The 14828-nt window shown below is 37.3% G+C and overlaps 2 protein-coding genes across 2 annotated transcripts; one reads left to right on the top strand and one right to left on the bottom strand.

The window, feature by feature from the left end:
* Positions 1 to 1785: 1785 nt before the first annotated feature.
* LOC113758944 (glutamyl-tRNA(Gln) amidotransferase subunit A, chloroplastic/mitochondrial-like) lies at positions 1786 to 7105 on the top strand. The gene is made up of 10 exons (XM_027301616.1): positions 1786 to 2370; positions 3304 to 3615; positions 3977 to 4156; positions 4271 to 4365; positions 4515 to 4590; positions 4889 to 4966; positions 5431 to 5524; positions 5652 to 5701; positions 6416 to 6529; positions 6702 to 7105. Exons 1-10 carry the CDS (start codon positions 1846 to 1848, stop codon positions 6786 to 6788), a joined length of 1611 nt encoding a protein of 536 aa, XP_027157417.1. The 5' UTR covers positions 1786 to 1845; the 3' UTR covers positions 6789 to 7105.
* A 2382-nt stretch (positions 7106 to 9487) lies between these two features.
* Positions 9488 to 10625, bottom strand: LOC113758939. Its single transcript, XM_027301609.1, has 2 exons — positions 10145 to 10625; positions 9488 to 10032 (listed from the first exon to the last, which is right to left on the bottom strand). Exons 1-2 carry the CDS (start codon positions 10623 to 10625, stop codon positions 9488 to 9490), a joined length of 1026 nt encoding a protein of 341 aa, XP_027157410.1.
* Positions 10626 to 14828: the final 4203 nt, after the last annotated feature.

Raw genomic sequence — 14828 nt, 5'->3', positions numbered from 1 at the left:
TGCTAGTGGCATATCGAACTATCAAGCCCGCTGCCATGGCTGTGGGCTTCATTTCCAGGATTCTGTTTATTTTTGCCTTCAATGCGGATTACCATTCCACCGATCTTGTGCTGATTTGCCACCTGAAATGGCTCATCCTTTTCATCCTCAGCACCCACTCATCCTTGTCGAAAATCATTCCAAGTCATCCCCGGAATGTTCGTCCTGTCGAGTTTGTGGTATTACAACCGGATTCTTTTTCTATAAATGTAGAGAGTGTGATTTTGGATTAGACACCAAGTGTTCTTGGTTGAAACATCCGCCCATAAGAACTGAAGTTCACCAGCATCCTCTTGCATATGTAGACCTTGAACTAGAACTCTTTAACCTCGAGTGCAGCATTTGTGATTCATCTTGCAGTAAATATTTCTTTCGCTGTTTAGAATGCGACTTCAGCATCCATGATTACTGCCATCCTTCACCTCTACAATCCTTAAAACATGATTGCCACATAGATCCCCTTATATATACAACTACTCGAATAAGGACATGCCAGATGAAGAGGATTTTGCTGAATTTTATTGCAATGCTTGCGAAAAAGCACGAGTACTAGATCATCCTACTTACTACTGTTCAGGATGCCATTTTGTTGCTCACATTCATTGCGTGATTTCAGAGGTTTGCATATGTTTAGTCCATTTAATCAAAGAGTATCATTACCCCCCCCCCCCCCAACATATTTTTTGGGTGATTTTAGATGCCTTGTGTACTAATTCAATGCTTTACCATGCACCAGATCCTGCCTTATTTGAAGAAAGAGCCCCTAGACTTGACTACTACCATAGACAAGAACATCAAGTTGGAGACAACTGAAGAAGATACAGATGGTTCAGAAGATGAGGTGACCTTAGGACGTGATTCTTCAGCTGTTGGAACTGAAGAAGTCAGCGATGAGGCTACATCAGGAGGTGGTTCTTCAGCAGTTGGAACTGAAGAAGTCGGTGATGAGGATGTAAATACTGCTATACAACGCCTAGACGAGCAAATTGCAGCAGTCAGGAACAAAATTGAAGCACAGGAAGCAGAATTGGAGCAACTTGAGGGGAGACGTGCCCAGCTAATTGCAAAAGAAAGACAACATTCAGGAGAGTACTAGTATAGAATCTGTTTCTGCATATCATCAAATGCAAAATAACATGCACCAAAAAAAAAAAAATTGGAATGGGCCTTTTTCAGGTGATTAGAGCATTCTCATGTTGAGAACTGCACCAGAAGTGTTGCCATGAACAAAGAAAGAGTTGGTATTTGACTATTTGAACAGGATAATGTACCGGATTTGTGCTATGAGCCTGCAATCCTGAACCTTTACTGGATGAAACAAGATAAAGAGTAAAGAAAGCAAATAACAAACTGTACAAAATGCTTGAATACATATATTAATACAAAAATAAAGGCAGAAAACATCATTGCTACGAGAAAATGGAGTCATCATTGAAATATCAATGTACCAGTGTAGAACTATGAAGAAAAACAGAAGGGTTAAGGAACCACATTTCTATTTGTATATCTTAAATGACAAAGGTTATTACGTTTTTTTTCCCTTCTTTTGAGGATAACAAAATGAACAGCAATTTGAAGAAATGAAATACGTTCTTAATTTAGCAAGGCACGTTAGACGCTTCGCATTCACTTTGCGCCTTTAACTTGGCAGAGGTCTTTAATTCACTCACACGATCACGTCTTTAAGAGACTGGGCTTTAGCCATCCCTCTTAAGAGGATAATTCAGCAAAAACCCACAGCTGCCATAAACCCATAAATCCTCTGCCTTTCCTCCTCTTTCCCTCCTCAGAAACGAGCTAACAATAATGCTGTCTTCAATCCAAAATCCGAGGCTTCTCCGCCTCTCAACCCTCCATCAAATCCCCCTCAGGTGCCTCCAAACCTCCACCACCCCTGTCCCCACACCCTCCTCCCCCCAACCCACTTCCCAAATTCTCAGAATCCGTAAATCCCTTCTCTCCCGGGAGACCACAGCGGTGGAAATAGCCAAGACTTTCCTCAGCCGCCTCCGCCGCACCGAACCCCAACTCAAGAGCTTCCTGTACGTATCCCCGGAAGATGCCGTTTTGAAACAGGCCGAAGAAATTGACAGGAGAATTCAGAACAATGAGGAATTGGGCCCTCTTGCTGGAGTTCTTGCTGGGGTAAAAGATAATATTTGCACTTCAGATATGCCTTCCACTGCCGGGTCCAAGATTTTGGAGAATTATACTCCGCCATATGATGCTACGGCGGTTAAAAAGTTGAGGGAAAATGGCGCTATCATTGTTGGCAAGACTAATTTGGATGAGTTTGGTATGGGCAGTACTACTGAAGCCTCTGGTTATCAGGCGAGAAGTTTTACCTTTATCATTTTTCTTTAGTTACTCATTTTTCTAAGATTTTGTGTAAATGCAGTTTTATTTAGAAATGAGATCAAAGTTGGGATTTTTGCTCTCTACAAACAGACAAGTTTGAGTTTTTAGGTAATTACATTGGGTGTTTGTAGCCGGAATTTTTTTAATTTAAATTTTGTAGATATCTGATAGCTCACTTGTACGTCTGATCAGATATGGTATGGAAAACAAATGGCTTCTATGGACTTGAGTGTGATTTAAGCTTGTATGTTCAGTGGTTTTGAGTGAGCGCTGCATTGGAGACTAGGTCAAGGTTAGTCAAGTTGTGAAATTAAGGTAAATAATGCTTAAGACAGTGTGACTCATTAACGCCATAAAATGGGGGGAACTCATTAAAGTATTTTAGGACGTGTTATCTGTGCGAAATGAAGAGCTTTCTTGAATATTTGAATGGTCTGAAAATGGATGGTTGGATTTGGGTTTTGAAATGTAGTGTATTATGCGTAGTCTGGATACTCACTCTGTTACTCCACATATACTTGGTTTAACTTGGACTTGGATGCTGGTGCTAAGTTTGAAGTTTGAAACTAGTAATTTGAATCTGAGAGGAGTTAAAAATGCTTGTTTTTACTTTTTCGCATTTAAATGAATTAAAGTATGTGTTGCGGTAGAAAAGAAAAGCCTCTTTTCCACTTGGTATTGTCAATGCAAATTTGGTATCACAAATAATTGCTGTTTCTCCCTGGGTAGTTTAAATAGCAGTAGGATGACTGGAATTGCTGCACGTTCTCTTTGACAATCTCATTAGTAACCCCCTATTTCTCATGTAAACTTGAGTTTCTCAGCTGTGAACATGAGTTGGTTCTAAAACCTGCGACTTGTAATTTGAAATGGTTTGCTCAGGTGATGCATCTTCATCTTCAATAGGTGACAGCTAATCCTTGGGATTTATCTCGGGTACCAGGAGGATCATCTGGGGGCTCTGCAGCAGCTGTTTCTGCTCAACAGTGTGCTGTGTCATTGGGAACTGATACTGGTGGAAGTGTTAGGCAACCAGCATCATTTTGTGGTGTTGTTGGACTCAAACCAACATATGGTCGTGTCTCAAGATATGGCCTTGTTGCTTATGCATCATCTCTAGATGTCATTGGATGCTTGGGTTCATCAGTTGCTGATACAGGGATAGTCCTTCAGGCAGTTTCAGGTCATGATAAATTTGATGCCACTAGTAGTAAACAAGTGAGTTTCTTTTCCTTGTTGTGAATAAATTTCTTTGTGGAACTTAATATCATCGTAGGTATTACATACCTAACTTCAAATATGTACCATACCAACTATCAAATCCTCTACCTGTACTACGTAAGGGCATGTGTCTTATACTCTATTTGAAGCCAGAAAAAACATATATTAAGAGGAAGTTGAATCAACTTAAGTTTGTAGTGAATGTCTATTAACTGTATTTGTGGAAGACACTGCTTAAGAGCAGCATGTTGGTGCTGCCTGCTTTTCTGTAAATGTCGCTTTTAGTGTCAAGTGTACATATTTTATCTGACTAGTATCAAAATGATATTGCTACATTGATGGGAATGTTTCTTTTCAGGGAATTCCTAACTTTGCATCCCAGTTTATTCCCAAGGATTATTTGGATTCTAAACCTTTGAAAGGACTTAGAGTAGGTGTCATCCGTGAAACCCTTGTGGATGGAGTTGATCCAGATGTAATTTCGTCACTCCAACGTTCTGTTTCTCACTTGGAGGATTTGGGATGTACCATATCTGAGGTGATCTTCTTTTTATTATTATTATTATGTTTTAAATTGAGTAGAATGTTCACCTGTCTTCAGTTTCGTGTGTGAATCAACAAAAGTATAGCATCTGATATTTACAACTCGCAGGTCTCATTCCCATCTTTCTCCCTTGGTTTGCCAGCATACTACATTCTTGCTTCATCCGAATCATCCTCAAACTTAGCCCGCTATGATGGAGTTAGGTAAAACTTGGAGTTTTGTTTATTTTTCAGATTTCTCTTGCACTATTTGGTTTGGGTTCTTAACGATTGGGAAGAGATGTTAGGACCACTGAGCAAGTAGTAGTGGCAATTTAGTTGTCTTGTCTAATTTAAATGTCTTACCTTTTCAGGTTTGGAAATCAGGTCTTTGCTGATGAGCTAAGTACCTTGTATGGGGATTCTCGTGCTGAAGGATTTGGTTCTGAGGTATGCATCATCTATTCTACTGAAAGATATTATGCAGCCATGTTACTTGGAGTTGGGTATGGGAGTCTCAAGGACACGGGTACTCTAGTGCAAAATGATTGTCCAACATGAGTACAGTACAGCAGGGCAAAGAGAATAGTCCTAGTACCATAGTTCTGCAATCCACCCCTCCAAAATGAGCAAAACTTGTATCTGTTGTCATAGCATGAGTTATCCTGTAGCATTTAAGGAAATAGTACTGACATCTGCTTTAGTTGTGGTGCCTGGCTAAGGCTAACATCTGATTTCTTGTTCTCAGGTTAAACTTAGAATTCTAATGGGGACATATGCACTTTCAGCTGGATATTATGATGCATATTACAAGCGTGCCCAGCAGGTAAAGTAATGAATGTGCCTTTTTTTGTCAAATATAATTGAATGTATGTCTATTGATACGGAGTTGCATTCAGATTGTGATCTTGCCTTGAAGCTGGAGTCTTTAAAAATCCTATTGACCTCTACCTCCTCCACAATCTTTCTCCAGTCTTTTCCTTAATGCGTGATATAATTTCGAACTCATGCTTGTGTATGTCTGTGCACACACACCCCTATAACATTGAATAAATAAAACAATAAAATACATTGTGGCCCAAAAAAATTGAATAAATAAAACCAAACATTAAAAGATTAAAAAAGTAATTTACTCATATTGTGGCCTTTGTTGGTAAAGCCTGTAGGTCAAAATATATTGTCAGGAGGCTTGATGTTTTTCAAGGAGCTATAATATGCTGAGTGTCGCAATGTGTTGGGTTGGTTTTCTTATGCAGCACATTTACTAGAATGATTATGACCATCTCTTAGGTTAGGACTTTAGTTCAGAAGAGCTTCAGAGCAGCTTTGGAAGAAAATGACGTTCTGATCTCACCTGCAGCACCATCTGTTGCTTATAAGATTGGTATGATACATGGATTTTCACTCACTTTTTGCTGTTCTTTCAATTGATTCTATTTATCTTTGATGTAAAACTATATTCTTTTTCTTTTTAAGGCAGCTGATTATATACATTAATTTGCTATGCACAGGTGAGAAGAAAAATGACCCGTTGGCCATGTATGCAGGTGACATCATGACTGTAAGTATTCACTGTAGAAATTCTGTAAGAGATTGGGGTTATAGACATACCTAATCTGGATTATTTTGTGATTATTTTCAGTTCCTAAAGCTAGTGCATTTGCATCCATGTCTTCTCTAAATACCTTAAATGAGTCCAGCTCTATTGTAGCTTGGGGTGAGAAATATGCATTTTAAGGACATGAAAGCAAATTGATCATGAGATAAAATCCCAGAAGTATGTAACTTGGAGAAATTTGAAAGCTGGCAATGGATCAAAATTGTGCAACATATGACTTACCTTGGTGTGGAAATATATTACTACTACAAGAAGATGAAGGTCACACTAGTTGAGCAAAGCTATTAGTGGGAGTGAGTAGATTATGATGGTTGTACCTTAAAAGTGCTTGCTCTTGCACAAAGCTTATTATATGATTCCATGTTTGAGTGGAGGTATCTTATTAAGTAAATTTGTTATAGTTTGATGTTTCCCATTGCCTGTTTTCGCCATTTTATTTGTTCATTATGGAAGTGATTTGTAAGTATTTAGAAGGTTGCACTTCTAAATTTTTGGCATTCGTTAGTTATATAACTTGCAATGACATGGATCCTGTACTCCTGTTGTATTTGTCCTCATCATACATGAATTAGCAATCCCAGATTGAAATACTGGACAGAGAACTAGTAACTGTTTTTAGATTTTCTTCTTCCATTTATAACATTACGTATGATGCAGGTCAATGTCAACTTGGCTGGTTTACCTGCATTGGTTTTACCCTGTGGATTTGTTGAAGAAGGATCATCTGTTCTTCCTGTTGGTTTGCAAATGATTGGAGCAGCATTTGATGAGGTTGGTGTTGGATTTTTTTTGTATATAAGGATCTATATTTGAGTACCGTAACTATCTGCTATGCGATTTGCTCTGTCTTATCTGTTCATGGTCCTCTGGGTGATCTTTTTTGTAGTTAATGGTTTTTCAAGGCAAGCATAAGTTACATAAACAGTTTTGCATTTTATTGCAGGAAAGTTTACTTAAAATAGGCCACATTTTTGAGCAGACGCTTCAAGGTTACAGTTTTGTCCCTCCACTAGTGGGCGATGACTTTTGAGTGCTAATCACCATCTGGCATTGCAATTTGAAAATGTAGAAAGAATTTTTTCAGGGCTTTTGGAGTTGCTGTAGGTTACAAGACCATGATGGATGTTCTTCAAGCGTTCTTCCTACTAGAATACCCGCTATTTTTGCAGGCAAATTCCGTCAAGTTGATACTTTAACCTGTTTGCAATGTGTATGTTCAGAGTTATTCATTGAAGACTTGAGATGGTCCACTAATTCTCGTCCACAGTGCTAGGAAAAGTTGCTGCAGAAAGCATCTATATAATTTTAGAGGATTCATTGTCTGATATAGCAGCTGAATTAACTGATTGCTTAAGATGTAGATGCTAGCTCTCGTATTTGCATTTTGCAGTAATTTAAGGGTGTTGTATATGAAATTTTTATCACAGGTACAAAGGCTAAGTAGACCTGTTTCCACGTCATTGTCTATTTGGCATCCAAGTTTCATATCATCATTATCATTATCATTATCATTATCACAACTATATAAAAAGTATGAATGTTGGTTTTAGGGACTACAAGTGTAAGCACTTTTTTATCTCAGTTTTTGTTATCCCTAAATTACCTCATGTTTTTTAATTAGAATTATTGCATTTTAATATGGCACTAATTAAAAGAAATAAAACACTCCAATTGATTACATTTTAATAGTATTGGTAATTAGAATTAAAAATTGCTTATTAAAAGCTATTTATCTACTCTTGGACTCCATTTTCAATTATTATACATATCAAAATTTCTTAATTGAAGCAGGAAAATTTTCTCATGAGTCATTAGTTGTCATTGTAAGAAGAAAAATCAATTTCAAAAAATAGATACTCTCTAGAAAATGAAAAAACATATAAGGACAAGAGAATCTTTATTCATCTGTATACAAAAATATCACGAGTAAATTTTACAATTATGCATTTTTTTCCAATATGAAGAATTTTTTATGTTGCATCCAATGGAATTTCAATATACAAAAATTGATGACACCTTTATAATTGAAATAGCAGTATTAAATTGGAAAAAAAAAATCTAAAATAGAACCATACAAACCACTATCATCATTAATAGCAACTGATCAAAACAAAAAAAAATTAAAAAAATTTGTAAACTATTTATAAAATGACATAAAGTAAATAGCAAATGAATTAAAAAACTAGAATACAATTCAAATAATATCAAAGACAACATCAAAATGACTCCGATCTCGGGGAATACAAACAATATTGGTTTGAGCAAACCAAGTCCATCCATCAAGTCAGAAGTCATCTCTAATGATAAAATAAGAATTATAATAAGGGTAAATTTAAAATGAAGAATGATAAAATGAAAATGATATCCAAATTGTTTTTAGTGATGTCCAAACTACCCTTTTTTTTCTAACGATTACATATATTTATTGTATTGCAACATTAGTGAATAATGGAAGCGGTTATGAAATGAAAAGCTTTAAAATTAAGTAAATTTCATTTATAGTGACAATTGTAATTAGACATATTTAGTGCATTCCAATAATTGATAATAATGATAGCGGTTATGGATTAAAAGTTGGCAATTAAAAAATAAAATACCAAAAAATTAATATTAAAATTATTAATTGGCCACAATTCTCATTCCAATTCCATGATCATCGAAACAACTAATAGTAAAACCAAAAATATTGTGCTTATATGAAAAAAGTAGACTTGTTGCTTTTGTTTCGCATTGGATTCTGCTAAAAACATGAATAAAAGAAAAGCAAAATAGAAAAAACTTCAACTATCTCTATCTATAAAATTTCAATTCTTAGAATGTACAAACCAAAAAAACTTTACGTGGTAGATCATTTAGACTCCATTATTGACAAAAATAGAATTAACATGATACAAAGAATTCAAATTACATGTATGTTTAATTTTCTAACTTAATTATATTCTTCATTTATAAAAAATTGTGATGATTGTGGTTTATATGCAATAGAATCATGAATATACAATAATTTTGGTAAAACATGATATTATCAATATTTGATATGTTAGAGTTCAAGCTATAAATCAAAAAGTGTTTGGATCATAATTTCAAATTTAATCCTAAGGGATATGTCAACTACATTGTAATGTTTTCTGTCTCTTTTCATTTAATAAAATTTTTAAAAGTAACTAGCTTTAAAAAATAAATAATATAAAAATACTATTATTATGATGTTGGTGATCAAAATTTCATAAAAAAATTTTAGTATCTAAAGAATAATATATTTTAAAATATTACAATAATGTGCAAAGCACGTGAACTATTACTGGTAAACCCAAAAATTTACTCATTCAAGGTTGTCTCTTGTTATGTCTCCTCTCCTTTGGCTCTAGTCATGGCATTTATTTTTTTGAATAATTCTTTTATATATTTTTATAAATAGTTCCTACAGCACCATATGTATCTCAAGTAGTAGGTGAGCAGCTACAAATAAGAGGCATACACTCCCATCTTTTTTGTTTGCATCTGCTATCCTGTGTGGGTTTCTAGCTGTGGTTGCAGTTTCAGCATGGGTAATTAGACTATGATCAAATGCAGAGGCTTCCGACTCAGGGGCTAAGATAATGGATTGTTATATTTAAAAAACAACATACAACATTAATATTGGTGGAACTGTGGCCTTAGAACATTTATAAATCATTTGATTGATCTGAATTTAGGCAACTTTAGTCGCCAACAGCTCTTGCTCATGTCTCAGTTGTCTGATGTGTTGTTGAAGTAAGCAAGATCATCCTGATGAATTTTAGACCTAATTAAGGGGTGCTTTGCAGTAGCACATTTAATGTCCAAGCTAAAATTACACTTCTGACACATGTAAATGAGGTTTTTAGGGACACCACATGCACTACAGAAAACGGAAGCATAAAGGAGACTCGAACTACGATCAAAAAGGGTAAGGCAATGTTGAGGTTGAGGGTGAAAAGAGTGTATGACCTTCTCGGGCATGTTAGCACACGATTCATGTAGCAATGCACGGCAATGAAGGCAAACGTCAATGGAATCATCGAATGGTAGTCCACAACCAGAGCAGTTACGTTTGAAATTCTTTATACTGTTACATTGAATCAAACGATGGTCGTGGCTTGTAGGTTGAACTTCAATGTATCCATGATCAGGTCTGTCGGAGTCCATGATTGTTGGCACCAACTTGGCACAATCAAGGTCTTCACAGTAGTCGCACGAGGAACATTGGAATAAAAAAACGCGGACTTGGCCATTGACCGCAAAGATTGCAGAGCCTGTCCGGAAGAGTACGAAGCAGAAAGGTCAAGGTGGTTGAGCGTTTACAGCGGTGAAAGGGACGCTCGATTTGTGTTTGTGGAATTGTGAAGCATGATTCATGCATCAAACGTTTGTATTCCGAACAAAAGTAGATAGCTTGATAATATCCAAAAGGTTCGCCACAAATAAAGCAGGAATACTTGTGGTCTTTTGGTTTGTCAAAAGCAGTAACGGGATGCTGATGATTAATCTTAAGTTCTGGACCCCTAATCCTGGAAGGTGTCAAGGCAGCACAAGAAAGATTCAATACGAATTCACATTCAGAGCACCGGTAAGCGCAGCCCCCAAAATGGTCACCACAAACACTGCAACTTTTGGAGTCAGGTGCGATGTCAAATTGAGTAAGAGTGTGATCAGGATGAAAGGGATGCCTCAGATGCCATGGAAGTTCAGCACAGCTTCCATGAACCAAGTATTTAGGTCTCTCACACCTATATACCACTCCTGGAAGAACCTCTTGCTGACACAGTTTACATTTCTCGTAACTCCGTATAACCATTTCCTCTCGCTTAAGCTCATGTGGAGGGCTAAAATGAGTAATGCTGTTCATCTTCACATTCCCTCTGCAAATCTATAAGAAATTTGTACCTGTAGATGTATCATGGAGAAACATGGACCATCAAGAACCAGCATAAACAACAAAAACTAATCACCTGATTTCTTCAGTAACATTTCAGAAATTGTCAAGAGTATGCTCAAGCTCAACTGTATGATAACTCAACTAAAAGCATTCATACGAGAAAATCACAGAATCCCACTTGGAGATTAAGCGGATGCAGATCAGTCGTAAGCTCTAATCAAGAAACTAATCATGAAGAAGTAGAAGACTAATGGAAGAGAATCGCCTTACTTTCCTAGTTTTGACAAGATATGGGTTCAACCGTTCCAGTGCTCGTAGTTAAAATTACGTGGTCTAGTCCTCCATTATATCCACATTGCTAGGTGTCCACCCATTTTGTTTCTGATTGGTAGTACTGCATGACAGATATGGAAGTCTTGACAAAAAATTTCGTACCCATGACCGTAAATTAAAGTCGTAGGCTTTCTTGAGGATAAATTCTAAAGTTATTACGAAAAAATGAGCTGGAAGACCTCGCATAAATAAACCACCTCTGTCGTTCTTTCGCAGACCCAACAACCAACATATTCAACACCCTTCACTGCCGCCGGTAAAAATTGGGAACAGGCAGATGAACCAAAAACTGATGACACTTCGCCAGCGTAATCCTTGCAAAAGCCAATCCCATTGTACTACAGCTGAACTAGAGGGATTTTGGATTGATTTGGCTGTGCCCAAGAGGTCCGAGTTGAAGCTCGCATTTGCGCTACACATCTTGCTGGAAATCTGCAAGACGAGGTCCAAAAGCCAGGGAGGGTGGCATTGCTACAGCTTTATCTTGGACCCATTTGCCGCTGTCCAATTTTATACAGATTTTCTATTTTATTTCGTATATTCACTGATGCAATGCTTCATTTAAATGGTGAAGAAGTTGTTGGACATATTTTCTTCCTTTTGATTTCCGATACTTTTTGAATGTAGATGAATTCATTTGATGCGTGAAGCTGGCAAGTGTGAAATACTTTGTATTTTCTGCATTGTCTATATCAATTGTGAGGTACCAGACCTCGCATTTGACAAATGCGAAGTTTGGTTTTCCTTTTTTTTTTTGGATTTTGTGGGTTGAAAATTTAAAGTGACTTCGCATTCAGCAAATGCGAGCTCAAGAGTTCGCATTTGCTGAATGCAAAGACCCCATGACAGAATTCTACACTTAAAACGCCTCATTAGCAGAAATTTTTTAAAATTCATCATCTTTTTGGAAATTTCTCCTTTCTTGACTCGTAGCTTCAGTGAAGCTACCACAAGCCAATTTCCAAGGGAAAAAGAGAATCCAAGAAAGACAGATACCCATGATTAGCTTTATTTTTCATCTATATTTTACTGTACTTGTAATTATGGACGCTATTTTATGAAAAAGGCCTTTTTTTTTCTCTCTGCTTGTGACCAAAAGTGTAGGAGAAGAGGAGCCTAAATCAATTTGAAGGGCACTAATCAGCTTTCTAGTTTCTACTGGGCCTTTACCTGGCAGCTGAACTCTAATCCGAGTGCTCCCATTGGAAGGGCCAGTCAAATGCTTATTAGTTGAGCTACAAGAAGTTGTCTAGAAGTTGAAAAGGGTAATGGACAGTATTACGAGGTCTTCTTCATTACAGCGAAGCAACATTTGGTTAAAATGAAGTAAGATTTACAATTCCTTGAGAAAAAAGAATCATAAAAAATAAAGAGCAAACAGTCACTAAAATCGGATTCATCAAGCACTTGAAAGAATTTACACGAAGTCATCAATTATTATTGATGTTTTCTGAATGTAACCTTGTATTCCCATCATTTTTCTTATATAGGACACTTGGGTGGACGAGGCTTTGGTGATTTTTATCCACTCTCCTTCCACGTCTGGTTGTGGATTATTTGATTCGACATTTGCGATTCCTGGAAGTCTTGCACCTTTACTCTTTGGCAGACGAAAATCCCACCTTAGGGAGCAACATCAAATTTGACGCATGATATGAAACCATTCTTGGAGGACAGACATAAGGGCCTTTTACAACGAAGCATAAACAAATTCAACAGCAATTCAGTTGCCTCAATTCCCTCAAAAAAGATGATGAGCCCTTTTTTTTTTTTTTTGAAAAAAAAAAAGCCATGGACTGAGAGCCTACCAAGTACCCGGGAAAAGAAAAGAACAAAGGCTGATTTCTTAGTGTATGCAGTTGAGAAATATCGAAACCGTAAGCAAGAATTCCCATTTTCTGAGTTCTGAATCATTGTGTGCAATATCCTGGTAGTTGGCAGCATTCCCTTTGAGACTTTGTCCGACTTGTATAACTTCACACGAAGTCCACGTCCGCTTTGCTGCACATGAACTCGAGTCTGCTGTACTTCCTGGCTTTCTCCTCCTTGATCTCATGTCACCACGCCTAGCTGGGATCTCCAGGCTATTTCAAGGAAGATAGCAAGAAAAGTGCAGACTTTTGTGGAGACAATACTCAAAATGAAAAGGTTTAAAGGAGATATGAGATATCCTATATTGACAGTTGCAAACACTATAGTGTACAGTTGAATATATGAGAGACTTATTTTCACAACTTTCTTTCTGATTAACTATTAATTGTTCTCAAATTGGACTAGAGAAATCTTAATTCACCCAAGATATACAGATTGTCATGGTAGAGCGAAGATGAACCAATTTGAGAAAAATCTACAAACAATTTCGACATGTAGAACATTGTATGACAAGCTTAGCTTAGAAACAATGTTAACCAAATTTGTCCTGGAGAGCTTAATGTGAAAATGTTTTTCCCTAGCTCTGAGAATTTTACCTGATGAACACAGCTTTAACTATTGCAGGGGGAGTTGTAGTTTTGGGCACTCCTTGATGCAGAAACGCAGTGGCAAGTCGAAGTCAATGTTAGTCAGCTCTGGTAATCCCCGCAGCTCAATTGTATTCAAACTTGGCAAATTGTACTTCTGCTGTGCTGTGTCTTCCGCCAGAGTGCACAAAGTATCACAATGTTGCACTCTGACAACTGTAAGGTTCTCTGGTAGACACCCTGAAGGCAGAACATGTTCAAGCATGGGGCACCTCCCAACATCCAGAACTTGCAAAGATGGCAGTAGGCACCCGATAGTCTTTAGTTCAGGCAGCTCCCACAGGTGCAGTCTGTGCAAGTTTGGCAACATATGTTTCTTTGAGTTGTTCTCAAAAAGAGATTCCAATTTATCACAAAATTTGACATCAAGAACTTCAAGATTTCGTAGAAAATGTGATTCGAAGAACACAACCGAAAGGCCTGGGCAACAATCTAGATGCAAATATTTCAGATTTTGGAAGCAGTCAGCTTGCAGCAAGCTGACTACATTCTTTAAGCTAAAAGCAGAGGAAATCCACAACATCTCTAACTTTTTACCCAACTCAACAAAATCTCCTGCAGTGTCTTCATGCATCAAAGACTCCATATTTTGGCACCTATCAATCCAACAGCCTCTCATCATTCTGAGATTTTCAGCACCCAGATCAGCTAATGACCTGAAAAACAAATTGTCCTGCAAAAATATGTGCTTGGCATGACTAAGGATATTTTCAATCCCCTTGGGAAAGCTATGTAAACCATGTATCTCCAGTAAGTTTGACTGTTCTTCCAAAGAAGGACAATGCCGGGACTGGAGGTAGATGTCTCTAAAAATATACTCATCCTTGTGAAAATAGAATCCTCCTATCCCACTTTGCAGCTGGATTGGATGAACAAAAAGGTGGAAGTTCTTGATGCTTGCGTCTTCAAAGGGGTGATTTCTTTTTAGAAGCTCCACAAATTCTGCACCACTTAAAGACACTAAAAATCTCTTGCTGTGAGAGACTTCCCCACGCAAAGAAGATATGGCCCATTGATTTTCATTCAGAATCCCCATTGAGCACTCTTTCCTTTTGCTTTCAGATCCTTGAATATTGTGCATATTTGGCAGAGCAAGCTGCACAAGCTGAGTCAAATCTGAGATTCCATATGGAAGATCTCTTATCATCACTCCAGGTAGATCAAGAATCTTGATATCTGCAAGTTCTTTCAAGCTGAAACAATCTTTAAGCAAGAGTTTATGAAGGTTACTAAGACCTTTGAGTCAAGGGAGTTGTTGCAATGATGTTCTGGAGAGATCCAGAACCTCGAGCCTTGTAAACTTTTCCAAGGGTGGAAGAGT

This window comes from Coffea eugenioides, unplaced genomic scaffold (assembly GCF_003713205.1).
Source record: "Coffea eugenioides isolate CCC68of unplaced genomic scaffold, Ceug_1.0 ScVebR1_791;HRSCAF=1529, whole genome shotgun sequence".
Classification (NCBI taxonomy): Eukaryota; Viridiplantae; Streptophyta; class Magnoliopsida; order Gentianales; family Rubiaceae; genus Coffea; species Coffea eugenioides.
The sequence above is the reverse complement of the archived record's forward strand: the minus strand, read 5'-3'. Positions and strand labels throughout refer to the sequence as shown.

Coding starts and splice junctions, on each gene's coding strand:
- LOC113758944 (XM_027301616.1), top strand. CDS start 1,846: ATGCTGTCTTCAATCCAAAATCCGAGGCTTCTCCGCCTCTCAACCCTC. Junction 5,702..6,415: donor ATGCAGGTGACATCATGACT/GTAAGTATTCAC, acceptor CGTATGATGCAG/GTCAATGTCAACTTGGCTGG. Junction 6,530..6,701: donor TTGGAGCAGCATTTGATGAG/GTTGGTGTTGGA, acceptor ATTTTATTGCAG/GAAAGTTTACTTAAAATAGG.
- LOC113758939 (XM_027301609.1), bottom strand. CDS start 10,625: ATGAACAGCATTACTCATTTTAGCCCTCCACATGAGCTTAAGCGAGAG. Junction 10,033..10,144: donor CTTTTGTTCGGAATACAAAC/GTTTGATGCATG, acceptor TCTTCCGGACAG/GCTCTGCAATCTTTGCGGTC.